The sequence below is a fragment of the Nothoprocta perdicaria genome, unplaced genomic scaffold (assembly GCF_003342845.1).
Source record: "Nothoprocta perdicaria isolate Ctin4 unplaced genomic scaffold, notPer1 scaffold_1, whole genome shotgun sequence".
Taxonomy (NCBI): Eukaryota; Metazoa; Chordata; class Aves; order Tinamiformes; family Tinamidae; genus Nothoprocta; species Nothoprocta perdicaria.
In genome coordinates this window covers 11,636,403-11,664,375 of record NW_020454093.1, presented here as the reverse complement: position 1 = coordinate 11,664,375, position 27,973 = coordinate 11,636,403, and the positions used below count along the sequence as shown (strand labels likewise).

At 36.4% G+C, this 27,973-nt stretch overlaps 1 protein-coding gene across 1 annotated transcript in view; it reads right to left on the bottom strand.

Moving 5' to 3' along the window:
* The window catches only part of HCN1 (hyperpolarization activated cyclic nucleotide gated potassium channel 1), a 176,966-nt gene that overhangs the window by 47,038 nt on the left and 101,955 nt on the right, over window positions 1–27,973 (bottom strand). The window contains exon 4 of the mRNA XM_026038248.1: window positions 15,844–16,062. Within this exon, the coding sequence (XP_025894033.1) occupies window positions 15,844–16,062 (219 nt within the window). The remainder of the gene's footprint in view (window positions 1–15,843; window positions 16,063–27,973) is intronic.

Here is a 27,973-nt window from a genome sequence, read left to right as displayed (position 1 = left end):
CTGTAATGACCTCTTCTAAAGTTGCCAATTATGAAGTGAAATTTAATATTTATCTTGAGATTTTGTTYCATTTTCCTCATCCTTCAATTTTGAGGATATTCTTGTTTGTTTGGAATTTTTTTTTTGTTTGGCCTTTATTTCTTTGCATTTAGTCTTTGCCTGTAAAAAAATGAATATAGATTTTTTAAAAAATGGCCTAGAGTGAGGGGAGATGGTGCAGAATAAACCACCCCACAGCCGCATGTTCTTTGGGAGGAACCAAGAGGATAAAAGAGGTCAGCTCATGTCTGCTCAGCCAATCTTTCAGTTCAGTTACTGTCACAAGTCAAATTTCTGCCAGCTGAAATACCTATGATCTGGGGTCTGCCCACAGGAATTGAACACAGATGGAATTCAGACTACGCTACCTTTGGCTCAGCCTCTGTCACACAGGGTGACAAGAATCAATTACTGCCTTTTTTGAATTTGGTTTTTAGAAATGCCTGTTACGTCTGCCTATCAGGACCCATAATTAACTGTCTTTCACCTTATTTTATTGATCCTGTAACACAGAAACATTGCGTGATAATAAATTTGGCACCTGATACAATGTCTTTAGCTAAATCTGCTTGCTTAATTTATTAGAGTCTTGCATGGGGATCCAGTTATCTCATGAAGCTATTTAAAGTACTAATTTAAAAAGAGAATATAGAAAGGAAATAACTAGGTTAAAATTAGGTAATTTTATGTCTATTGTTAAGTGGTTATAATGAAAAGAAAAAAAAATAATGTCTTATTTGCACTGTAATTGTTACAGCTGCTTGGTRTTGTGCCAACATCTCCGCTACTGGTAGTAGCAGCATGAGTAAGACAGAAACACTGGCACAGGGCAGCTGCTGATCCTGGAAATTCTGGCTCTGATAAGGCCTAGTTGGAGCTTGCCARCCTTTTTGTATTACTTAGTAGATAATGCTAATTTATCAAAAAGAATTTGCTCTTTATATGGATCCATTTTCAAAACTGGTATGACAATACACTTATCRCACCTAGAAATGTCTGTCCAAAGGGAAAGAGAGATCCTTTGGAAAACAAAGATAGCCCTGTTGATCAGTTTTAGATGTGTTATTTTTCTTCACTTCTGATCAGAGATTTAAACCTAGACATCCCTCTTTTCACKGAAGGATCATATTGATCAGGAAATTGCTGTTCTAGCCTGGGCATCTCAAAGTCTCTTTGACTTYGTGCAATAAATGAATTTCAAGCTAGAGAGAAAAGAAGAGGAAGAAAGTTTCCTGCTAATCACAGGAGTAGAAATTGCAGTGTCGATGGTGAGATTTCACCTTACTTTTTAGAAAATAATACCAAGTTAGAGAGAATCAAGGTGGTGGAAAATACTGACAAAGACTCACCCCATATAGATGGCATCTCAGAGGAGATACTGGGTGAAATTAATCCACCTTAATTATTGAAGGCATTTAAAAGGTAAACACCTGAATCAGTGTTAGATGCCTCTTGTACTAAGAACTGCAGTAGTAAAGRAGATCAGAAAAAAAACTGTATTCTTAGCAGGCAGCTTCATTAATAATAACTATTATTATTTTATGACATATTTTTAATACATATTGTCTGAATCCTTTCYGTATAACGCAAAGAGCCGTTTTCCTCCAAAGGTGAGTTGGAGACTATTATTAATGCTTTTACATTTTCTTCAATCATCTATATCACCTCTGATAAACAGAGAAAAGACTCTTTAGCTTTCACTAAGATCACTAAGCTTAACACACAACATTAACTGTTTTTCATGGCTGAGTTTTTCATATCAACAACTACAAGAGCCTGCAACAGGCTGAAAGAAAGCCTGATCATCTTTGTCATGATCCAAGGAGTTGTTCCATCTATTCTTACAAAATATCTKCAGTATTCCTGTCTTACTTTTCTCCTTATCCTGTCTTTATCTAGTCTTGGAGCATAAACACTTCAGAGTCATCCTTAGGGAAATGAATTTATGGCATGCAGAGCCTTCCTCCCAAAAAAGAGCCCYGTGTCATGGTTGTAAAGTAATTTCAAGCAGCCTTTTGTACTCTCTTAAAAAGGAGTGATTACTGACCTGTCAGTTGTAGAGAAATTCCTGCAAGATACAGGATGTTTCTCTTTGTATTCCAAAATTATGGACTATATTTTCACTGGAAACAGGAAGACAATATATTTTCATGAGAATTAGAGATAATTCTTTAATCAGAATAAAGGGAATTGAAAGGTCTAGGAACCTATTGGGGACAGAAAAGCTTCAAACAAAGTTACAATATTTGAGAAATGTCAAGTGCTGAAAAAATAGTTCAGTTCAACCAGAACAGGTGTGATTTGCTAGTTTCCAAAAAGACAGAAAAAAAAAATAATACCGAATACTTCCCACTTAATAATACTGAATTACTTCCCACTTCTCTATTGAGATTTAACTCTTGCACAAATTATAACACTTTTCTGTACTGATCATTTTAGCAGAAGCGTTCAGAGAGGGTATTTTTTCAACATAGCTGAGTTCAATCGAAGTTAAATTCACAAAGCTGTGACTGCTAAAGAGAAATAATAGATCTATCAATTTTTTTTTTCTTCTCATATGAAATGAAGGAAAAAATAAAGGGACATTGGCATAGGTAAGAAAAGCATCTAGAAGAGGCTTTAAAAATATGAAAATTGTGAAAGGGTTCTTAAAAAATATGTAAAAACAATTCTAAATTAAAAAACTAAAGTTTTTTTTAGATTTAACAGAAATCAGATTCGTTAATTGTTTTAAATTTTGTTTGTTTTTGTTTTTTGTTTTGTTAATTGTTTTAAATTTTTAGAAGGACTCATCTTCTAAGATGGGTTTTTTAAGAGCATCAGAAATTTTACCTGGTTTTAGCCTAAAGAAATCCTTTTCTTCCATAGCAAGAAAAGCACTTTGCATTCTAAAGAGCCACTTAGAGTGACTATAAGTACAGTAGCTTCTGATGGCGACTTGTTTCACACATGAAATTGATAACTTTTGTTTTGTTTTGAGCTAATAATGTAAACATCATTATCCGCAATGACAGTGACACCTCACTGAGGSACCCCAGACCAGGTCTTGAGCAGGCTCTCGTGGCTGAGGAGCTCGCTGAAGGTGAGAAGACCACTTGCAGGCTGGCAATGCAATCCAGGGGTTATTTCTGGGCTGACATGTCTACTGGCATGCCAACCCAGCACTTTAACTTCTCTTTTTTTTTTTGTTTGAAATAGCTTTTTTTTTTCCTATTATTTTGGTGGAAGGGGAGGCTTATATGTTAATCAATGCAATAGACAAATGCAAGATCAGCAGACTCCTTTTCAAGAGACACTTGGTCTAGACTGCAAAGTTTCATGCAATARCCATGAAATAGTATTAGGGAAATCTTCAATACTGCATCCTGTGATAAGTTGTTGAGGCAAGGAAGGATCTTTTGTTTGTATTTTGTTTCTCAAAAGTRTAAGAATATTAAAGATTCCCTCTTCCCCCATTTGAATAAACAGAGAAAAATGGTTTCTTTGGTCATGTTATAAACTCTAACAAAATACAGTATTAATATTAGTAATAGGGGCATCRAACAGCATAAAAGAGCCTTTTGTAAGTGGCACAGCAGTAGAATATGTGCTCCATTGCCACTGAAAACTCACACTACTGCCTAGAGGTATCAGAYAAGTGTTAGTCATGTTATGACACAATATAAACCCCACAGTAATTTTTAAGACAGCAATCACAGCATAATTATTGTCATATTACTGGACGAATAAGTACAATAACATCACATAGTGGCACTAGGAGTGGAATGGCATGTAGCAAAGTCAGCAGGATGAGGCAGGGAGAAAGCTGTGCTGTATGGTCAAAGACACTGAGCTGACAGCTATGCCTATTCAGCATGTTCAAAACTTCTCATAATAAACTTCTGCTTAGAGAAGTTTATAACTTTATAAAACTTTAAGTTATTTTATGTGAAAAACGCCATGTCAAGTGTCTGCATCATGTAGAGGAAGATTTCAGTCAGAATGGTTCTACTGCTTGTGAGAATAAAGCAATGTAGCAGAAAAATGCAGTGATATTGACTTTTTAGGGAACATTTTCAAGTTTGACAGTGCCCCAGGTTTCTTCTAGAGATTTTCTGTTTGCCATCTGTTTAAAACTAGATTCAAATTTACTCATTTTAGAACTTTTGATTAGAATACTGCTGTTCATATGTGCTTTACAATGACTTGGATTTTGGTAAGAAATGACCTTTAGTAAGGTCCTCAAAGATCCAATATCCATGCTATGAATAGACGGTGTATAAAAATAGTCCTAGAGTCAAAACATAACAACGATCAACCTTGAAGATATCATGCTGATTATATGACTTGTCCAGAGTTTATTTTCCACAATCCTAATGATAATTCAGTAGGTTTTAAACCTGCACAGACAGTAAAATACCATTTTGAGTGGTAATAATCAACTACAGTACTTAGGCTCTCTGAACAGCTATCATGGAACAGAATATTGCTCTGTCTAAAACTTGAGTGTTAAGTAATTCATTTTGACTAAATAATAAATATCTGTGGTAATCTAAGGATTTTTATAGCAAGAGCACCAATAAAGTCARGTGCAAATGTGTGTTTTTCTTTCATTTTTCATGTTTGATGCTGACATTTCTTTTAATTGATGTCCAGCACAAAGTGCTCTATGCCTCCCAAGTTGTATATAATGTAAGTCATAAAGTTGAGCATTTTCATGTGTTTAGTAATAGGCTTAAGTATAAACCCAATGTGGAACGGTGTCTTCAGACACTGGGAATGGAAGGACAGGTCAGTTTTTCTCAATCTGCCTCAGGACTGGTCCCTACTCCATTCATAACTGTATTGCAGATTTAAATGCGTTGTACAACGAGGCATATATTTAATATTAAATAAATATTCCACAATACAATGCTTTCATTATTCACTTTTTCTTTCTCTTATTTTTTCCTGTTTTGTCATATTATTCTGTTTAATTTTACTGCTGCATCCCTAGGGAAGCTCTCTCTTCTTTGGAGTAAGTGGCATAGCATCCATAATAGCAGTGAAAGCTATTCTGCTGCCATAGCAAGACAGGGTGGAAGGTCTGGATAAACCCATCTTCTCCAAACTCCACAAACAGACATTTTCTGAGGAGAGTTTTAAAGAAAAAGAGTGTTCTCAGAGGACAAGTGTTCTCTACTAGATTCAGAGACTAGCTTGGCTCAAGGCACAGGAACTGTGGGCAGGGCATGCATAGCAGGCTAAGAACCAGTGAAAGAAAACAAAGGGTATCTGAAGGGAAATATGGAGGAGAGCTCAGGTTTATCTCCTAAGGTTTCAACTAGAAASCAAAGTGAAATTTTCCTACACATCATTTCCAGGGGCCTGGCACTAATTTGCAAGCTTACATTGAGCTTTGCTAGCTTCCCCAAACTAAGAGCTCTATGGAGGAAGAACAAATTTCTTAAGTATTTTGGAAAGAAAAATTGAAAACATGATAATATGATCTTTCAGTAATAAAKAATTATATTTTATTTACATTTATTGAGGTCCGTATCAGTGGTTTTATTGTGCCCTTGCATCTCAAAGTTATTCCCTGCTTTTTACATTTTGCTTTAAAATTGATGAGCCAATACWGTCCTTTAGATTTATTTAATCTCTTATAAACTTTTAATAGTTCTTCTCTTCATTTCTTTATGAATTTTTTTCAGACTTCTACCAGAACTGCCTGAACAGTAAATTGCTGTTGGTGCTGTTTCACAAATCCACCTGACAGAGCAGGGACTATCGGTTGCTATCTCTCATATCTCTGCTCATGCAACCCAAAATYTCACTGTCTGCTGACTAAGTTAGATGGAGTCTAAGTAATTTTTGCCAGTTTTTGCTGAGCATTCTCATTCCAGTTTCTTCTGATATTTTACTTGCACTGCCCACTTTTAGAAGCTGATGGTAAGTGAGGGAAACACAAATGGAATTAAAAGACATACCACTATCACTTTCTACGAACAGAGAAAATACCAAATATTTTCTGCATTTCTTCCACAGAAGGAAGTACTGGCCAGACTGAGGCTTTCCTCAGGTCAGCAAGTTCTCCATTACAAGCTCCTTCTTCTATCACAGTTCTCCCTCGAAACAATCTCCTGACTGTCTCTCCTCTGCAGCCTCCAGTTCTTTCCCCTGTTCATCCCTCCACTCTTCCCACTTCACAAAGTCTTTGGTTCCTGCTACTTTCTAGTGTCTTTTTCCCTTTCAGTCAAACCATTGGAAAAAGTCACAGTCCAGATACACACRTCTATTGCACAGATCATCTCTTTGCACTCTCTTCCCCAATTTTCCTTGGCATTACCCCCATGGACTGCCTCTGGAGCTGTGGTACTGTTTGCTGAGCTCTGTTTTCATCTGCTGAGGCTACCTTGATGCTACCCAAACAAATGCTAAAAACTCTTGGTACTGGACAAGAGTGAAGTCAAAAAGACAAAAAAAAAGAGTGGACAGAAAAAGAGAGATGGAGTATTCTGTCCAAATTATTCTGATCATCCTCTTTTATTATCTGCTCCCTTAAGTCTCACCAAAGTCAAAAGAAGTGCTTATGTAAGRAAAAGAAAAAAATGTTGAGGAAGGAGAAAAGGTAGACATGAATCTTAATTAGAAGAATTAACTCCATTAAATCCTGTTTATCGGTTCCTATCAAATGTGTAATTAAAACACACAAGGAATTGCTTTCATTTTTCATTTAAATTTTTCTATGAAACAACATAACATAATTTTTATGCTTTCATCAAATTCTGCGGGGAAGAAATAGACTTGGGCAGCTCTAGTTATAATAAAAAACAGAAAAAAAAGCCACCTTTTTCAAAGAGAGAATTATTTAAAGGGTTATATGAGAATGACATTTTCTTCTCCCCAAATGCTSCAATGCTAATTCATAGTATTGTGCAATTTAATAAAGAGATCTACTTTCATTATGGTGTTAGTAAATATTTAGTGTGTATAAAATTGCATTCTGAAGGATTGGTTGACCTTCGGCAATCCACTGAAAAAGGCAAATTTATGGAATRTTATGAAAACACATGGAGATAAAAAAAAATCCTTTTATATTTAGTACTGATTTTCTGTTCTAATAGAGGCTTCTTAAATTACTGTTACAATGTTTTTCAAGGTCACTAACCATTTGCACAAGTCTAATAACTTCTGGCACACACCAGAATCTAGAGCACTCTTTAAAGCCTTCTTTGTAGAAGAAAAGGTTTCATTCCTACTATTATTCTGTGCACTCTGTAATCTTTATAGATCTATACTGTCTTTCTTGGTTATACAAAATGACAATATTTTTGAGGCAGATGTGCTGGAGCTTTAATTATTCACACCTCAGAAAAGGTCTGAGGTAGAGAGAGAATTATGATTTAAAAGCAGAAGATAAAAGTAATCAATCCTTATTTCTTTGCTTTTTCCCCTACCAGACAAAGGAAACAAAAGAATTGGCATAGTAAGGATTATTTTCTCACCTGTAATATCATATTATATAATATTGAGTGTTATTTCCTTCTATCCATATAGGACAGAAGCAGAATCATTCTAGTGTAACTGGGATAATTGCTACCAGTTATCTCCATCTGGTGTGAATCACACAGTCTTCTCCTGTAAAAGGTAATTTGTGCTATATTCTAATACAGACTTTGAAAAACAAAAGTTAGTTCCTTTTTTTTTTTTTTTTTTTTTTTTTTAATATGTAACCTACCCTATGATAATTACTGCAAAAAGAAATCTGGTTGTTCATAAAATCCAACTCCAGCATAACTTCGTATCTTCAAAGCTAATTTTATATAGTCATCATGAACACGGCTGAAATTGTAATGAGCTTGCTCTGCATTTTCGTATGGAAAACTGTTAGAAATCTAATTCATAATGCAAGACAGCAGAACACTTTATAGGTAAATTACCCACAACACAGCAATAAATCAAAGTAAGTCCCATCTGTCATTTTAGAAGCAGTGGGAGTCTATTACAGTTTGGCACAGGTATGATGCAGCCGGATGGATAGACTTGGCTTGCACAGTACATGCTATTGGGAGGAAACAATTGCCTTTTTAAAGATACAAGGCAAAAATAGCCAACCTGATTACCCCAGCAAGATTGAGTGTAATGAGAGCTGAAACACAATAATGAAGTATCTGGACAAAACAGGAGAAATGTAGCAAGAACACTCTGATTGATTTATATTCCTTTACTAAAGCCTTTCCTTCCAACAGAGTGTACTATTCAGATCCACAGGCAAAAAAAAAAAAAAAAAAAGACACATTTATTTTGTTATCAGTTATTTTGTATTAATGTGTTTTTTAAAGGTAAATAGCTTCTAATCATCATTTGGGCAGTGGCAATTGCCATTCATTTGGGCTTGTTGCAATTGTATCTACAGCTCTTCCCTATTTAAATTTTCACAAGGTTATGGTCAAATTAAATATCACAACTACACCCAGCAAAAATTCAAATAATTATAATAAATGAAAATTACTAGATGAACTGACAGAAAGACAATGCAATTGAAGCTAGTAAAGGATCCATCCTGATATGCCAACATTTTCATCTTTAAAGTATAGGTCTCTGCACTTGAGCTCTCAAAGCTGTGTTTACATATGTTAGAGGGTTGAGTACATGGTGGTCTTAATTATGTATCAAAATATTTAAAATACACACAAACAGAAGAATTTGAAATGATACAAGACTATCACCTTTTGAAATAGAATATCTGAAATGGTTGTTTTTTTGTGAACTGAACTACAACCTTTTGTCCATTTTCTTTAGGAATGTTTTGTAGTCCTGCAGCTATCAAGTCTGTTTTAATAATTTAAGCTAATCTAAAAAATCTCAATCCATTTTATAAGGATTAATAATGCCCATAGAAGATGAGAAAACCATATCTTTTTAGCAGCATGATACCTGATGTTCACAAAAACAGCATAAGATAAGATCAGATGCATCTGGATGCACCTTGTGCATCAGATAGAAATAAGCCAAAAATCAAGACTTCTAGACTTTTCTTCTAACTAGACGACCCTACTAGATGACCCTCTACATTTCTCAATAAAATCAGCAAACCAAGAAGAATTATCACTACCAGAAGCAAGCCCRAATTTTGGCTCATGGAATAATTTATTCCTAAATATTTATGGGATAATAGTCAACTTTTCTCTTCTCAGTCTTATGATAATAATAATGCTCTCAGTACAGTCAATACTCAGTTATTTCTGGAGATACAGGACTATAAGAAGCTTTTCACAAATCTTCGATTTGATCACTCATATCACTGATGAAAAATTGCTTACTATTTACTAAATATCACACTGTGGTGAAGCTAAATATGATATAAATCTGAGCAAGCTAATGAGATTTTATAAAAGGTTGCAGAATTATAAGCTGATGGTGACAGGATTTCACTCCCTCCCCCCTCTTTTTTCTTACAACTCATAGTAAACTGTGCTTTGTTTTCCAAAATAAATAATTCTATTTGTGGCGGCTTATATACTATAGCACAGCTGCACAGAAAAGATTTATCTTCAAAACGGCTCACCTGCTCCAGCAATCTGAACATGACATGACCTATTGCTAAAATTATGCTAAGTGAAAATGTGCTATTGTTAAGTAAAGAAAAGGAGCTGAGACCAATCAGAATAATTTTGTGTTACACCATTTTCAGGCCTTCCTAAAACCACATGCAGCAACAGAAAAGCAAAAGCTCTATTTATAAAAAAAAAAAAAAAAAAGTGAACATCATGAAAAGCAGCTGAACTTATTATTAAGCAAACAAGTATATCTTGGGAATATTTACTTATCATATCAGATCCATGTGTTAAATGTTAAAACTTCAGTATTGCAACTTCATCTTACGTTCATCTTATTCAAGTCCGGGCTCCATCAAGGGAAAACAAAACCACACATACACACACACACACACACACAAATACTTTTTTATACATGCAGGTGTACATATATAAATACAGAAATGTACCGAAAGGAGTACAAGCCTAATTAAATTGTGAGGTTCTCCTGTTACTTGTTGTCCTTCTTCCCTTTCTACACTTTTGCATCATAACCTAGTATTGGAACTGCTACTTCCTGAACTCCTGTTGAATTGTCAGTTGCTGGTATTTACAGAACTCTACGATTTTTTAGAAAAGTCTGCTAGGCACCAAAACTCTACTAATGAGCAAATCAAGAGTTTGATATTCATCTTCTTCCAACATGTCTTTAACCACAAAGGGATGGAAACTTAAGAAAACATGGATGACTTGCTCCTTTTCTCATAAGAAAATGCAAAGCCACCACCTCCCTGGGTGTATGCTAGGACACCAAGGTCCTAGCAGAGTGTCCCTTACTGCTAGGACACCATGGCAGAGTGTCCCTTAATGCCTTTGGCCCTCTTTGCTGCACATTAAAATCATTGAGCAGAGGAGAAAGAAGCCTGACCCTCCATCTCAGCATTTAAGGTGTTCACTGAGAAAAGGGAAGCTAAGGTTTCATCCCTGCTAGCAGCATTGCCTGGGAGCTTCCAAGGAACCACTTACACATGTCCCCGTGGAAGCAGGGCAGGACTCGCGCTATCCCCTACAGAGTCACGTTCCTTCACCTTGACCCCCTTGGGCACAATGAGTCTTTTGTACTTTGGTCAAAGCAGTGCCGCTGAGTGGGTGAGATGAGGTGAGGTGAGGTGAAGTGAGGCAAGGAGTCTCCTTTTCACTTTCCTTCCCATCTGCTTCATCTTGTGGCAGCACAAAATGCCTGGCATGTGGCGAGAGGGACATGCTCCTGCTTGAACCATTCAGGCGGCTGTCGGCTTTTGCTGCTTCTGGGAAGAGTTTTCTCTTCCCAGGGTAATATACCGGCAGGAGAGGAAGCACCATCTGCTCTTCTGGCTGCCACCGAGAGGAAAGGTGATCCCTCCTTGCCATTCTGAGAGAAGATGCTCCGACACGCAGCTGCCCAAGCTGCCTGGAGTATGTGCCTCGGCCTCACGGAGAGGGCAGGATGGAAATGGGCTCCAGCCGCAGCTTCCTCAAAGCAGCTCGGCGAGCGTGCTGGCTCCTGTGTGTGAGCTGCAGAGGGTCTGGCTCTCCCCATCCACCAGGCACAGAATTTAGATACTCAAATCAGAKCTGTGAGGGTGGACTCAAAAGCTGGTGCCAGCCTTCGTGCCGTAAAATCTAAAGCTGTCTTCCTTCCTTAACCCTATGTCRTTTATGGGTAAAGATTTTCTTGGATGCTTAAAAAGAAAATTAAAAATGAGCAATCTGTGCTTCAAATGATCATACTGTCTATGTAAAAAGACCCAACACCAATTAGCGAGTTGCTTTTAAATTATTTTTTGCATGCAATTAACTGCYTTTTCTCTATAGAAAATTATAGTTTAGATCTTCTCACTTTGAGATTTAAAAGATCTACTCTCTTTGAGTCTGGTTATCGATTTAACAGAAGACGTGCTAAAAGATCATAAATTAATTGAAAAGCTAAATCATAGTATGGGGTAAGGAGATGTCCTTTGGGATATTTAAAGTTGATGTCAAGTCCAGAACTCTTCCTCATCTTTAATAAAGATTTAAAATCCTTTATATGGAGGCAGTTGTAATTTTTTCCATTTTCCATGGTATGGATGAATTTTGTGCCTTTTTACCATTTGCAACTGGTAAAATTGCTTTATCTGTTTATTTTTGAAATCATGTGAGGTTGTTAGACTTGCTTGCAAATAAATGCAAAGATACAAATGATAGCATAATGTAAATCAATCTAATAGCTATCACTTTATCAAGCCAATTGTATGCTGTATGCTACAATCTGTATGCTATTACAAAAGTATTAGTTTGTTTATGAATTCGATCTTTTGTGCTACTATGACAGATTGGAACAAAAGAATTTTTAATTAATCTTTTTCAAGTTTATTTAACAGCATCCAATATCATTGTCCTATTAAAAACTATAAACATTCAAATGAAGAGTTATTATACTAGTGATCTTCAACTGTTTGTCTAATGACCTTTATTTGCCTGCTTTGCTTTACTTGCATTATTTTTCAGATGCTGCCTATAACTTCCTGGATATTAGAAAAAGCCAAGGAGCTATTATTAAAATATGATTTCTATGTACTACTGCATCAGTCTTCCATTTAATTCCGTGTCTTCCATTTACTTCTGTGTCTTCCATTTTACTTCCATGATCCTGTTCATATCAGAGATTTATATCAGTGCTAAGCTGTWATTGATTTTTTCCTATTATTTTATAAGGCAGAAGGATCCATCAGATTTTCTCATTTAAAAGGGAATATGAATTAAGTATACCTGGCTTGGACAGGTATATACCAGGCTTGGATTTGTCTGTCTTCTCTGTCAGACACTGTCACTTTAGTCACCAAAACCAAGTTCTGACATGCTTATTCACTCTGACATGTGTGTCTTCTCCGCTAATATTTCCATTCATTTCAGTGGAAAAACCTACCAATTGCTCCTTAAAGGAAGCAGAATGTAGCACTTGTCCCTGCTTTTTTGTAGCAGTTCTTGGTATGTGATTTTATTGTTCCCCCTCAGTATTTGCCAGTAAATTTACTCTAATAAATTATGGTTTTGGCCTATAACCATAGGACCAGCGGTATTTGCTTTCTTAACCTTACTTGGATTTCTCTCTGCATGCAATGTTTGGCACAGGTGCTCTTTGATAATGTCTGGCATATTTGGCCAGATAAACAAAATCTCTTTCTTGTCTTCCTGTGTTTATTTCTTCTGTTTTGAATTGTAATTCTTGTTCTAGTTTTGCATAACTTGAGCTTTGGGAGGATTTAAACAGAGAAGATGTGGTGTTTTCAGCAAGTATGTCACTGCAAGCTACTTTCATTTATTTCAAGAAGCACCAGAATTCAAGAGTTCTAGCTTCTAAATGAGTGCTACAGATATATTTATGAAAAGTTAGCTGAAGCACATGAATCAGTTGAAAAAAAAAAAGGTTAAAAAAAAAAAAAAAAAAAAAAAAGAGAGAGAGAGAAAGAGAATAAGAGAGAGAGCAAGTTTGCAGATGATACTGAGTGGAGCAGCTGACACTCCAGAGGGCTGTGCTTCCATTCAGAGGCACCTRGACAGGCTGGAGAGTTGGACAGAGAGGAACCTCATGAGGTTCAACAAGAACAAGTGCAAGGTCCTGCACCTGGGGAGGAATAACCCCAGGCATCAGTACAGAATAGGGCTTGATCTGCTGGAAAGCAGCTTCACAGAGAGGGATCTGGGAGTCTTGGTTTACACCAAGTTAACCATGAGTCAGCAGTGTGCCCTCGTGGCCAAGAAGGCCAATGGGATCCTGGCCTGCATCAGGAGGAGTGTTGCCAGCAGGTGAAGGGAGGTAATCCTGCCCCTCTACTCAGCTCTGGTGAGGCCACACCTGGAGTACTGTGTTCAGTTCTGGGCTTGTCAGTACAAGAGGGATGTGGAGCTTCTAAAGAGGGTCCAGCRGAGAGCAACCAAGATGATTAAGGGACTAGAGCATCTATCTTATCAGGAAAGACTAAGTGAGCAGGGCCTATTTTGCCTGGAGGAGACTGAGCTCTTATCAATTTGTACAAATACCTGAGGGGAGAAYGTAGGGAGGAAGGGGCCAAACTCTTCTTGGTGGTGGCCAGTGACAGAACAAGGAATAATGGGTATAAGTTGAAACACAGGAAGTTCCACCTCTACGTGAGTAAGAACAACTTTCCTGTGACGGTGACAGAGCTCTGGAATAGGCTGCCCAGAGATGTTTTGGAGTCTCCTTCTCTGGAGATCTTCCAAACCCACCTGGATGTGACCCTGTGCCCTGTGCTCTAGGTGTTCCTGCTTGAGCAGGAGGGTTGGACTCTAGAGGTCCCTTCCAACCTCAACCATTCTGTGATTCTAAAATTCAAATGAAATATGTTAACAATAGTCTTCTCCTTTAGGAGGATAAGATTTAAGGATTTAAGGATTTTGTTTTCTTAGACTCCCTCTTGAACTTAATGTTGAAAATAGCATATTTTTAGGTAACCATGCCAGTATCCAGGCATTTTTTTTTAGGAAAGAACACTGCGATAGTACAGCGTAACCACAAAAGCCTGAGGATATGATAAGCTTTCAAGCTGATACTGATTTCACATTTGTGTGCATGTGTGTGTACATATGTTCATTCCATCCTCTAATGAAATGGCAGTTACATAAGTCTAAGGTTTCCTTCTTTATGTATTCCATTATGGTAAACTTGTCCTGTTCATAGCTCATTATAAATGTCTCATTCTGGTAAAATTGATTCCCTTGAGATTGCAGAGCTGGCCCTGTGAGTAGTTCCAATAATCCTGTTAGATATAATCACCTAGCAAGATTTGCTCCTTGATTTTACATTGAAATGGATTAGGAGGTTTCATATGGCCACCGATAAAACAGATTTCTAGCGGTTTTAATGCTCACYCACCCTCTCCTTCTAAACCTCTCATCTTCACTTGTCCTTCAAGATAACYCGGTGTTTGCAATCTTCTGTTTTAAATAGACATGAGATTAATGTGTCAACTACCAGCTAATTTCTCTGTTACTGGCATTTTAGCACATCCCTTATCTCTGCCTGCCTCTGAGATACTGCCTCCAGTCGCCTTGCTGTGACTTCAGCTTAACAAAACTGAATGTAAGCTCTTCATTGATACACTCTTGTCTGCCCTTCCCCTTGCCTGCCTGTAAGAAAACCACATTCTTTCTGCTTTCAAGTCTTTGGGGATTTTTTCCTTCTTTTCTGCCCATCAAACTCAGGCCATTCCTTTTCATCTTCAGCAATGCAAGGGTCACTCGCTCCACTCCTTGCCAGGTTTCTCCCCCAGGCTTGCATTACATCACACTAGGATTTCTGCCCAATTTGCCTTTCCTGGCATTTTAGAGGAATGCCAAATACTATTGCTAAGGCCACATTTCTTACTTGCTAGTTTGAACTCTCCTTTGAACCCTCTGATTTGACTAGTTTGTTAAGCTGACCTCTCTCCTGGCATGTCCTCTCTATTTCTCTATTTACTGTAACATGAAATTTTTGCTTTTTTTAAGCATCTCAGTAACTCTGCACTTTATTATCCTTATTAAAGGATCTTTATTATCCTTTGCTGAGATTCATTCTGATTACTTATACCATCATTCCTACCATCACCACCTGGTTTCCACTCATGTTTACATGGAATATCACAAACTCAGTTCTTCTATTTGTTTCTTAATGAACCCCCTATATATTTCTTTCCCTAAATTATCCCTATTTTTCTGTTTTTTGGATGAGTGCCTTTTTGGCTAGTACTCTTCAGTCCTTCGATACAGCCTAGCAAATTACTGATTACAGTATAAACAATATTATGATAAGGCAAATAAAGACTTCTTTTAAGCAGTTCTTTAAGGTAGTTTCAGGAAACACCAGTTGATCAAGTGTGCCTCATTTAAAGGCCAACCTTATGACAAGCTTACACTGCAGTCCAAAGGAATGATAGCAACCTCTATAGGCAAAACCAAATGACCTTGTTCAAATTCCTTACTCAAGCTATTTAGCTCAAGCATCTACAGAGTGAAGCACAATCTGGACCAGGAGATGGAGTTTCTATGTCAGATTTTACAGAATTTAGAGCAAGTTTCAAATCCAAATTTCATTCAGTGCATGTGAGATGTGTAAGTTCATGCAGGGATACACTTAGTCCACAATGTTCTCTGAATTATTTCATGTTCAGTGAAATTTGCCGCAGGATTCAGATTATTTCTCGCAAAACTGCATAGCTTTTTCCACATTTAAAACATCTCATTAATTTATTTCAAAACTTTAAAAGGTTGCATTAAAATTAATTACCTTCTCTTGATATTGTCGTCGTGAAGAATCCAGGGACTGAATTAGGGCAGTCGCGTGACCAACAAACATGGCATAACAAGTAGCCCCCACAATCATGCTCAACATGGTGATCCAGAGATCGGACATGCTGACAGGGGCACGGGCTCCATAACCAATGCAGAGCATATGGCTCATGGCTTTGAAGAGTGCATAGGARTACTGCTTTCCCCAGGAATCATTCTGCAAGAAAAGAGACAAGTGACTGAGCCAGCAAGCAGCTGAAGGAAAAAATCCTTTTGYGCCTATATAGCAGGAATTTAGATTACTGGCTTTGAAGGAACAGCCTGGTAATATATCCTCTGTGCGTGAGAAGAGATATTGCTCCTAAATTAACTGCTAGATAAAGCATCGGAGATTCTGTCAGATAGTGCTTAGCACTGAGATATGAAATAAATTTGACTATTTTTAAAACACGATTGTATTCTTAAAGCTGAGTCTTAACCTAATTACAAGGAGGCTAAAGGTCAATTTTATTTTACACTCCAAGGCAGGGGGATTAGAAAGAGCTGAGCATGCAGACTTATCAAGTGTGGGAGAGTGGCACTTTGTTCTAATATGCATTAGCATAGTCCCATGGTCCCATTGCTTTCTTTTCAAAGAGTTGTCCATTTTAACATACCACCTTAGTTCATTTATCAGCTTCATTTCCCAAGGAGAGAGAAAAAAAACCTTGATTTTGCATTTTTCATTAATTGCAGCAACATTACTTTGTTGTGTGTCTGTTTATCCTGTTCTTGCAATACTTTGTTTATACCAGAAACACCTCAGTTCAAAAGAACTTTGTATTCTTTTTGTTTGACCCATGCTGCCATTTGTGAAACACACCTCAAAAGAACAGGTAAATTCCCGGGTTCTGCACTCCTGACATTTAGCTACCCCTCTGAATTCTTTCCAGGACCCTGCAGCTCATTCATGGGCTTTAAGAGCTGCAAAGATGTTGTCCGCATCCTCTTTTAGCTTTATAGAGAGTCAGTCAAAGGGGCTGTTCCTGGAGAAAACCAGACATTTTAACACACTCCAAAAAGCCCTGGGAGTCCTAGTTAGCTGATTTTTTTTTTTTTTTTTTCCTATTTTCCTTGCCAAAGGAATGAAATGGGAACATTTTTATCGCCGTTGATTACTCATTGCCCAGTAAAACAAATTGTGCTTGGAGGCACACAGTGTACATGAGAAAACACAGTATTTGTTATGGAGAACTGAGAATAATTTCAGAAATGAGGAAGTAAAGAAGGATAACATTAATAGGATCAAATAGTTGCCTACTATGGCATATAATATAGAGGACAAATCCTGTATACGTAAAGAAATCTCCAAATCACAATTACATATAAAATGTGCACATAAAATATCAGTATTTGCATCTGTGTTTGCTTTTTCCTTTTTTTTTTTTTTTTTTTTTTTCTTTTTTTTTTTTCTCTCCTCAAAGAGCTCCAGGCTTTCTCTCTTGCCATCTTAAGTGCCAAGGATGCTAACTATTCTTGCTCTTTCCATCTATTTAAATCTTCTCTTTTCTAGATCTCAACAGCTAAAATAACTGGTAGCAGGGAATAAGCTAACAATTCTTGGATTGCAGATGACAAAATTAATATTTATTCACTGATACAAAATTATACAAATCCACAACTCCTCTGTTTAGATTTATTTCAATTTCTAAGTTCATGAGCTTTTCAGATTTGTGAACTTCTGTCTTTACAGTGGAAACTTGTATTGTAAATGCTTCTAAGAATAATTTTTGGTGTCTGTACCAAGAAAAAGAATTATGCTGAATTAAACKAGAACTGCTAGGAGTTTCATTGCATAATGAAATGAATTTCCTCTTGCTTTGGAGTGGTAAAAATACTCATAAAATGAAGGAACTGGAGATGCTTCAATTAAAAAATTCCAATTTGGGATTCAGGTACCCAGATGGGGTACACAAAAMCTCTCTGTCTGGGTCAATGCAGGTATCTTCATCCAGGTCCCCTATCTGTTAGGAAAGTGCCTTTACCATGCTCAAGGTATAGTGTATTTTGAAAGGCTTTCCTTCCAGCTATCCTTCCAGGTATCAGTCTCTTTTGGATGAAAGTAATCGATACGGGAATTAATACAGAACCATACCAAATTCATTGCAGCTGACAGCTGCAGTTTTATTTACACTAAACTGGGCAAAATAGGATACTTACTGTGGGGAAAAAAATGCCCTACTTTGAGGCTACAAGTACTATTATTAAAGCCACAGCATTCAGGAGGYTGGAAGATCATATCCTTAGTTCTTGCAAGCTCCATACAGTGTCCCATTACAGCATCCCATTACCCTATTTGTAATAGTGTAATGCTGCAAAATAGTTAAGGAGCAAGATACTCCGTGTCATGAATTCATCTGAATCCATATCAGAAGTTAGAACCATCAAATTGCCATTTTTTTTTACGTAGACAGCATTAGATATTATCATAGCATAGGCCAATCATTTCAGACATTTGAGGGTATGTGGTCTATCTCTGGTCCATTCCATCTCAGGATAGAAAGGACTTAGCAAGAGAAAAAGATCTGGTGAAAAAGGACTGACAAATCATTTAAGTCAGCTTGGATTTGCCTGGGGCTTTTGTTGCTGAAAATATTTGTCAATATTTTTTGATTTTTTTTTTCCTAGTAGTCAATCAGTTCTTGTAGAAGCAGACTCACATTCTGTTTTTTGGTTTTGTTTTCAGTTTCTGTGGGGTTTTTATATATTATGCTAAATGAATATTATGTGAAGGGTAAGAAAATCAGTATTTGCTTTTTTTTATTGAAGGATTTCAAATTTCAGTATTTACTTGTTCTTTTTCCATTGATTTAGGTGACACATAGAAATAACTTTAAAGGATCACTGTTTCTCATGTCAAATTCTATAAATCATGTACACTACCACCAATTTAACTATATAAAATCAGTATAACAATTATTGCAGTATTTTTCAGTTTCCATTGTATAACCAAAGGGTTTGGAAAGAACAACTTTGTTCAGTGTGACAGGTTGGAATTTTCCACAACTGGACTCCAATGTGCTGCTCTTTGCTATATGAAAGTGAGGTCTTACCAATTCTCTTACTTGCATAGAGATTTTTTTCATTAGAAAGCATTTTTGCACTTGCCTCATAAGGCAATTTTTACATAACACCCTCATAGATAATATCCCTGAATTGCTTACAACCCATCTTACGAAATAAAGACTACTGTGTTTACATATTCAGCTTTTCTTTAACATAATTGTTAAATATTAACAATATTTATTAGGTAAATATACACTAAATATCTCCCTAAATATTCATATTTCCTATGTATAGATTAAAAAAAAAAGAAATCTATGAGATGAAAACAAATCCAACTATCCTGTAAAAAAGTGTATTTAATTTCTTAGTTGACAGCAGGCTGATCATTGCTTCCAGATTAGCAGTAATCGGTTTAAAATGTTTTAAATGAAATGACATTAATTTGGAAAAACTATTAAAGACCGTAATTGTGAGAAATACCAAAGCTGTTTATCCAAGGACTGGTTATATAATCTAGCTTGATGACATTAAGAAATCCTCACATTTGTACAAGCAACAATCACTGATCATTTGCAATTAGTTTTGTAAGTATATGCATTAATTTAGCAGTTATCCTAAAGAATAAATTCATCACAGGACACTCCTGATTTTCACGGGTCTGTTTGCAAGCCTGTTCTCTGACTGGAGGTTGTTATCTTTTACCTCATAATTTCCCATAAACCTGTTCCAAATTCCTTTCCGTAATGTCATAAGGTCATAAAAATAAATCACAAAAGGGCCAAATGTGACCTTTTGAAGGGCAGAAATAAAAGGCAAATTATTTTTTCTCAGTTGGATTAAGAAAGGGGGTTCTATGTTACTGGAATCTATGGAAATTATTACTAGGAGATTTTTGTTGGTGGCACACAAATCAATTCTACTGCCACATTGTAGTTTTACCCCGCATCGTGGCCTATTTTCCCTCAGCCATACCCCTACGTGGATTTGAAAATCATGTAAGAGGGAGCTATTGCAGGGATGCTAGCGGCTTCCAAATTTTGACGGAGTTACTTTTTCCTTTCCCACCATGGTAGTGCATGTGTCACTGACACTCCACTCACTTTGCAGGGCCAAAGACTCAGGAGTTAAACAACATGATCCTGAACTCAGATTCCTCATTCTCCTTCACGGATGTGAAGCTGGAGAGGGGAAGCAGACTTTCCTACCCAGAGCTTTCCTCACTATCAATAGTACAAGGGTCCAATATAGCCTATGGATTCTCATGAAAATGAGAGAGATCTGAAGAAGGGAAGATAGATGCTCAACTTGGCAGGAGAATCTGTCCTACAAGAGTAAAATAACAAGAATCAGAGAGCATTTCCAAGCTCTTTAATTGATAGGTATGTTTGTGGCATGGTGTTGGTCCACTAATACCAAGCCTACCTGGGAGCTGATAGGGGCAAGAAACTGTTTTTCTTATCAAATCCGATATCATTTAACTTCACTGGCAAATCTTCCCAACTGTTAAACTTAACTTTCCATAAACTCTCTATTGACCTCAAAATGTTCTGGATTTGCAATCTGCATGTCTACAAGTATTGATTCTGCTCTCCTAAGTTTCAGAATAAGTTACGTCCGTTAGTAGTAATACATACATAATAAGACTAGAGTCAGGTCATTATGCAAAACCTGTCATTTCAACATTCATAAATATATTGATATGGATATACAGCTTACATACTTGCTCATCAATCAAATATATAATTTACTGCCTGTGGCTTTACACAGTACCTTAGAAAGTCACTGTAATCTCAGACAACAGATCACGCCAAAATACTGCCTACATACTTCAGCTTTCAAAGAAGTTGTCTGAGTATCACAGTGAGTAATCCAGCCAGCCAAAGGAGAAGGTTTTTAGCAATTCGTGTTTCAAAACTTACGCAACAGTGAATTGGTGAAACTACTACCATGCCAAATCCAATTTCCTTACCTCAGCTATTACTATTTAGAATCTCTAGCTGTTTTCTAAAACACAAAGTGGAATCAGACTTGAGAGGATAAAAAGATCTGCTGTTATTCTAAAAATCTTAAGAAGTGGCAGGAAGAAGCATATATTTTAGGTGTATGTCCATATGATTTAAGGGAAAAAAGTCTGAATTGTTAAGCTCAATGGGATACGCAGATGTCTTCAGAATCATCTCTATGCTGATACTTGCACAGATAACAGATGGTCCAAATGACTCAGTATATACTTTCAAAAACAATTTGGGGAGAAAAAATTAGAAAGTGTTTGGCATTGCCTTTTACAAAAAAAAAAAGAGGTTTGACTGAGGGAGCAATGACTAAATATTATATGTTTACTTYTTTGAGACTTGTTTCATGACTTTGCTGTCATTACAGTTTATTCATGTTTTGGTGATGTTTTTGGCATTAGCCACCAAACAAAAACACATTAACATAATAGATCTTTGTTGTTCTTTTGATTATTTTTTTTGATACAGAAATAGAAATATTTATCCCCTAGCACATTCCTTCATTAAAAATAATCAGCAAGAATATCTACTTGTGATCATTTTCCTCTGTAGTAAGGAATAATAGTTTTCTTTGTGGCAGTGTGGTAATAGCAAGAGCCTGGTCTYGTACATATATAAGAGCCACCATGTTCATGTAAATAGGTCAATAACATTCAGAAGTACAGATTATATGAGAAGTCATTCATATATGCTCACAGGCATATAGGAGAGGCTTCCCTATATTTTGCTTGATACTGCTCTCTTTTCACAGCTATAATCAAAGTTAAAATCAGAAATTCCTACAAAGTATCAAAACAATAAGTTAAACTTTATGGTAAAAGGTTTTKTTTGTTTGTTTGTTTGTTTTCCCCTGCATGAATCATGCCTCTCTGATTCATCCTTCTACCTGGACATCTTCCTTTCCTAACAGAACTCAGAAGACTACAAAAGAAAATTCTTGATGCATCTTATTTATCCTATTTAAAATAATATTTTATTCCTCAAAGCATTATTTTAATATGAGATTTTAAAGAAACTGCTACAAAGCTTTCAGAAATTTTAAAATAAAATGTTGAAAGCATGAGTTATTTCTATTTTTTCYATGTGAAACTTTAACAGCAAAGTTAACAGTGGTAAGAAACATTCTCATGCACTGGAACTTTTTTGCCTGTTCTTGTAACTTTTCAGAATGCTGTGGTTTGGGGCTAAATCTATTAATTCTCTCCAAAATCATCCCTTTCACAGCATGAGAGTTGGCACCCTCAGGTTAGGCACATTAGGTCAGAGATGATTCCTACCTATCAGTTCACTTGAGGCCATCTTCTCTTGGTAACTAGGAAAGTTCAGTTATATGGAAGCAGGCTCCGGATTTGAGTGGCTGCCATGACTTAGGTGTATTTAATTTACCAGCCCTTATTTCTATGAGTCAGTGACAAACTGAGACAAAACCAAGCAAGAAATCTTCTCAAACGTACCTCTTCCTTCCTCTCATACCCTCCTGAACAAAAAGTGAGATCAGAAGAGAGTGAAAGAGTTGGGCTATTTTTAAAAAGGGTTGTATTACAGTGCATTTAAGCATGCTGAACGCTAACTGATTCTGCAAAATGAACTTTTAAATGCTTTAGGCCTTATCCATCAGTTCTAACTTTTTGTATATATCCATTTTCAATCTTCTCAGTAGGTGGTTTCTTTGTAGTAACATTCATGATTGTGACAGCACCYCCTTCACACTAATTTTATTAATACATATTTTAAAAAGTTTTTGCAAATTCTGATCATTGAAATTAAAGATGTTTTAATGGCATTCTAGATTGGCCTTTATTCTTTAAGATCTGGTATTCCAAAACTATCAGATAACATAATCATCTGACGAASACATTTGGCTTTTTGCTTCATTCCACTCAAAATTTAATGAACTTTGCCTCATGCTGCTTTTTGGTCCTGAAATAAACTTAAGGTCTTTGTTTTGAGCAAAAGACTAACTGGAAAAGAAACAGGTGATAACACAGAAAGTAAGAACAATAAACTTTCCCCGCTAAGTTCCAAAAGGTTTTATTATAAGGGATTACAAAAAAAAGTACACCTCCAAATTTTGCTTTGCAAACAAGAGCTGCATCCAGAGATGTAGTACTTTATTACAAAGAAAGAAAAAAAAAAGGACAAAATAATGTCATATCTAATGAGAAAATATGAAAATCCTTCCAAAAAAAAAGAAAGTCTTTTGGATGAAAAACTTAAATAATATAAATAACACTGTTTAAGAGATTTAAAAATTCTGCATGTATCTAAGCTACCATATCTTTTTCTCTGCCCTTTTCAATTGGTGGAAGAATTTGCTATTTACTTAGCAAGCCTTGAGCACAGAATCCATCCATTACAAAAATGCTTTTGTAAGGCAACCACTGAGAAAAGCTTTGAATTTTCAGCAGTAGTTATCTGATAGTCAAGAATAGGCAGATGATAATGCGAGCTTAATATAGCACAGTTCTTGGAGACAGCTGCAGGAGTGAAGTGACATAAACCTGGCTTGTGACTCCACAGCATGCTGCTTTAGTAAGAAGTATAAAGTAGAATTTCCACTGTCACTGATGATATTTACAACCAATTTAGAAAAAGGAATTCAGCAGAAGGAATTGCATTTCTGTATTCCATTAACACCCCAGCCTAGACAGCAGATTATGTGAAGCTTCTGATCCCAAATCATAAAGTGACATCTGAAAATAAAATGCTTTTGAGAGTGGACATTTAACATTCTGAGTGCTAGCACCATTCTCTGTGAATCAAAGTAATTTTGAAGCTATACAAAAGCAATGAAGAAAACTACTAACTTAGGAGGTCACAGAGATGTCTATTACTACAAAAAGGTCAGCAAGACAGTTCATACAACAGCTGAAAGGTAGATATACAGATAACCACAGATATACACAAAATAATAGCATCACAACACTATCTTATTGAGAACATCTCAAAATATTCAAACTCTGCTATCTGATTTCCCTAGTAGTACTTCCATCCTTGTTTTATATATACATATATATAGTCAAGTAAAATAATCTTTCTTTTTAAGTATTTTTGGGAACATGTCCTTAGAAATTAAAAAAATATATTTAATTGTAGATTACAGTAGATTAAAATGGACTAACATAATCTACTCATAAAACCAAATGTGTCTACACAGGGTCTGGATATGCTTTAATCGGCTTAAAAATGAATCAAGGTGAATCAGTTCTACTTTCACACAGGGAATACTATAAGAGCTGCAACTACGATTCAAGGAGTTCCAATTTACCACATTATGTTTTAAAAAACAGATCTTTCCAAGGCAAGTTGAGGTTTTGTATCCCATAGGCAATTTCAAGTAGCTTTCGCTTATCAAATTCTGTTTTCTCTTATATAGTGTAGTTTTTAAGGCACAGATTCAATGCTGCTTTTAAGATCTTAATAGATCCAGACCCAGATCCTTTCCAGCTAGCTAGTCTTAAAGGCAACACTTTTCCTGTCCATTTTTCAATTTGCTTCTTAATCGTGTGCCTTTGATATATTAGGCTGTTCCTGGTTAGTGTATAGTTCTTCTAGAAAACGAACTTACTAAACACATGAGTCCTCAAGAGGMCAGCCTGCTTTCTGGTAAATCATAGTCCTTCATCAAACACCAAGTAAAGCTGTGAATGATTTTATCAGGAAGTCACAGCATGAAATAAAGGAGTTTTGTATCTGAAATCCTACTTTGCCTCTACAAAAAGAACAAAGTTGAGTGTCAAACTGGGTTGGATCTGGGTCAGAGGCTGTTCTTCCACTGAGAGCTCATCTGAGTCTCACTATGAACTGTTCTTACACTCAAATGCCCTAAAACTGCAGGCGCTTCCAGTGTTTGGAAGACTCAAAAGCAAAATGATTTAGTAGTCTAAAACCCCACCCCAAAAGGACTGGGATTTTTTGTTTCTGTTTTTTGTTTGTTTGATTGCTTTTTAAAAAATAGATTGAGAACTATGAAAAATTCCATTGCTCCTATGTTTTAACTGAAAACATAGAAGAAAGTTCTAACTTTTCGGGTACCAACTRCTCGTACTTTGAGGGAGAAGGAGAGGAATATATTCCTTTTTTTTGTCAAAGCTTTTCTGCTGTCCTTGAAATACCTGACAGACTTGACCCTGTAACACTTGGAGAGAGACTAGGAGCATGAGGGTCCAGCTCCTGCTCTCAACCGGAGCTTGGACATTACCCAAAACAATCTCTGAAAGATCACCCAGAGTTCAGAACTGGAACTTGTATGGGAGCTTAATTTTCAGACAAAAGGTGATGCTCATCACCCTGTACTCTCCCTGCCACAATAGCTCTGTAAAGTGGGTACCTACATACAAGTGCCTTCATAACAGAGCCTTTCGCTGGGTAATTATCCCTGGCAATATTGCTGGGTCATTAAAGCTCTCTTCCAAGCTGAGACATGGGGGTTCAAGGGTAGGTTGAATATTCCAATTCCAGATAAAATATTTGGAACTGAGTTACTGTCTTTTTGTAAAAGATACTCTCAAAATAAAAACAAATAAAATATCAATGAGAAGCAAAACATGTTATAAGCTTTTGAGTATGAATGGCTGAAACTATGTAGATAATTAAACTACTTCTGGAAGAAGATTTGTTTCGCCTCCAGTGTCTGAGTTTTTCTTGTACCTGTGTTTCAAGGTATGAAAGTTGCCTTCTGCCTCATCTGAAGAGTCTGTAGCCAGTTTGAGCCCTTTATATTGTACRTTAAACTGAGTGCCTAAGAGCAAGAGAGTGAGCACAGACTGCACAGTGACATGATAGTCAGGCTCTCTCATTCCATATAAAAGTCTGAAGATTTGAGATTTGAAGATTAAATACTATATTAAGTATTTATGCAATGGTTGTTCCACTCACAGAGCAATGGAAATGCAATTTAACTCCAGAGAAATGCTTTGAAAGCATATGGAATACCTTCACAGYTGTAACATAAAAAGTGAGAAAGTATCTCTCTACACTTAGAAATTAAACTGTACTCCTTTGATTACAGGAAGATATACAAAACTGTCCTGCAGAGCAACTATAACCTCCACCTGCTGAGTAGCTCAAAGGAATTCAGGTTTCTAAGCCCAGATACTGAAGATGAAAGTGCTCTAACTTAAACAGGGAAGCAGACGACCTGGCTTTCAGGACAAGCCCTGGGGAAGGAGGGAGTTGTATGACTGACTTTTGAAGGTGAGAGGAAAGAGGGAACGTACTGGCCCATGAGCTGTGGAAGATGCACAGGGTTATTATAAGAGCTTTGCATATGATAGTATTTACAATCAATTACATTACAATCAATGATCTAACTTGGTCTGTGTTCTCTTTGAGAGAAAGAGCAGTCATGGAGGAAGGCATAATAAAATTTCACATTATTTGGCTTCAGGAGGTTAACAGCTAAGTTAGTTGGCTAGTGTCCCTGGGCTCCCAACATAGACAGCAATGAAGTTAAACTCCTGCAGATGGTGAATCAGAATAAAAGCCTAATGCAGGTGCTCTTTATCATCTCCAGCAGAGATTTTCTCTCTCCATCAATTGCTGCAATTACTATTCAGGCAAAGCCACTTCCATTAGCTTCCTAAGGCTCCCTACCAAGCATTTTGGTGAGTTCATGACTAGACATATTTTCCTGTTTTTTTCCCTACACATACTCAGTGCCAAAAGTAAAATTCCTAAAGATAGTCTCTTTTCTGAAGCTATGTTTTTTTCTTATAATCCAAGATTGCCCATGTAAAGGCTGAAGGAAGCTGGTCAGACTCTACAAGAGGTGCTGGAGATCTGTGAATGCAAATTTAGCTCCAGTACTGTGGCTTTACCTCAGAGTAAAATGCCATGATATAATAAACCATATAAATGAGCCAGAAAGACAGATATCTAATGAGAACACAAGAATGCTCAGAATATGAACTTTATAATGATTCAGTTATATGGATATGCATAAAGTTATATAGAGCAAAAAAATGGGAGAATGAGCTCTTGGATTCAGGCTACATATTTGAATATTCATATCTTGAAGACATGTCACTTACTTTGCCTAAAGAAGGTTGAGAAGGATGTTAAGATGACAACATCTTAAAGGGTTTAGATTCTAATGACAATAGTGTATAATTACCATAAAACTGTGTTATCAACTTGCATGGAAACCTTTCTTAAGTGGAAACGTTTTATTTACTAGGCACCTGGAAAAAGACAACAGTGATTGGAAAAAAMCTGATAATCTGATGTGTATCTATTATATGTTTAGGTATAATCAAATAAAGTCTTTTTTTCCTTTTAGTTAATCCACTGAAACAAGGTAATTAAATCATTCGCTTCRGAGAAATTCAGCTCAGTTTGGCTTGATACCAGTATCATGTCAATGTTTGATTATATTAATAAATCTTGCTAGCCAGTTCTCTCTCTGGAAAAGAGGAGCATTATGCATGGCATCAAGTAGGAATAGCGATCACTTATTTTTATTATAACTATTTTTGCATGCTGTAARCATATAAATTCAGACAACTTTTAGCTGACTTTCAAACAGAACAGGCCAGATGAGATGATATCGTCAAAAAGTTAATACTGATGTTCTCACTGTATTTAAATCAGGTTTGAAATGGTGCCGAGYGGAATCTAATTTCACTTTATATGGCTATTTTCTCCTTCTAAATTTTACAGTGAAAGTTCCTGAAAAAAGCCCTAGAATTCTTTGGCCTTTATGCATTTGAGCACATTCCAACCTTTTATTTCCTCAGATCCTCTGAGATGGGTGTGAGAACATTGCCTCATATTTTTCAAAAAGAYATTTCTGATTCAGGTGTTACATTTCTATCAAAAGTGTCTCACCATTTCTTTCTCCTTCCTCAAGTTCTCTCCTTTTTATTTCTTTGTGTATTTTGCCTTTACAATTGAACTAAGCTGGTTTAGAAAAAATATATTTTATTGATCTGCAAGATACGTTCAGCTAAGAGCACTGAAGTTATACCGTTATTCCTAAGCATACGTGGCACTTTGCAGTATGTACATTCTGTCAGAATTTGTATGGTTTCTTTTCCATAAGCAGCTGGTTTGTTATGATAGTGACTGCAA